This window comes from Acanthisitta chloris, unplaced genomic scaffold (genome assembly GCF_000695815.1).
Source record: "Acanthisitta chloris isolate BGI_N310 unplaced genomic scaffold, ASM69581v1 scaffold9381, whole genome shotgun sequence".
Taxonomy (NCBI): Eukaryota; Metazoa; Chordata; class Aves; order Passeriformes; family Acanthisittidae; genus Acanthisitta; species Acanthisitta chloris.
Genome location: NW_008656464.1, coordinates 1,771 through 2,331, shown reverse-complemented (window position 1 = coordinate 2,331; position 561 = coordinate 1,771). Strand labels below are relative to the sequence as shown.

At 59.7% G+C, this 561-nt stretch overlaps 1 protein-coding gene across 1 annotated transcript in view; it reads left to right on the top strand.

The window, feature by feature from the left end:
* The window catches only part of HNRNPM (heterogeneous nuclear ribonucleoprotein M), a gene marked incomplete at its 3' end in the record, with an annotated part of 6,928 nt that overhangs the window by 5,904 nt on the left and 463 nt on the right, over window positions 1-561 (top strand). The window contains 1 exon segment of the mRNA XM_009084349.1: window positions 1-273. This exon segment is cut by the window's left edge and continues 20 nt beyond it. Coding sequence (XP_009082597.1) covers window positions 1-273 — 273 coding nt within the window.

Below are 561 nucleotides of genomic sequence, written 5' to 3'. Positions count from 1 at the left end.
AGGATAGGGCTAGAGCGCATGGGAGCTGCTGGCATGGAGAGGATGGGCCTGGAGCGCATCGGAGCCACCAACATGGAGAGGATGGGACCTCCCATGGGCCAGGGCATGGGAGCAGGAATAGAGAGAATGGGACTTGCCATGGGAAGCAATTTTGAGAGGCCCATGGACATGGAACGGGGAAACTTTGCAGGCAATTTTGCAGGTTCCCTGGGAGGAACCGGAGGACCTGCGGCTGGGGTGGCCCGGAAAGCCTGCCAGATCTTTGTCAGGAATGTGAGTAACCTCCTCCTGCCTCCTTCCTTGTGTCCTTCCATGCCTCCTGCCTCCTTCCCTGCCTCCTGCCTGCCTTCCTGGAGAGGCCCATGGACATGGAACGGGGAAACTTTGCAGGCAATTTTGCAGGTTCCCTGGGAGGAACCGGAGGACCTGCGGCTGGGGTGGCCCGGAAAGCCTGCCAGATCTTTGTCAGGAATGTGAGTAACCTCCTCCTGCCTCCTTCCTTGTGTCCTTCCATGCCTCCTGCCTCCTTCCCTGCCTCCTGCCTGCCTTCCTGCTTCCTGC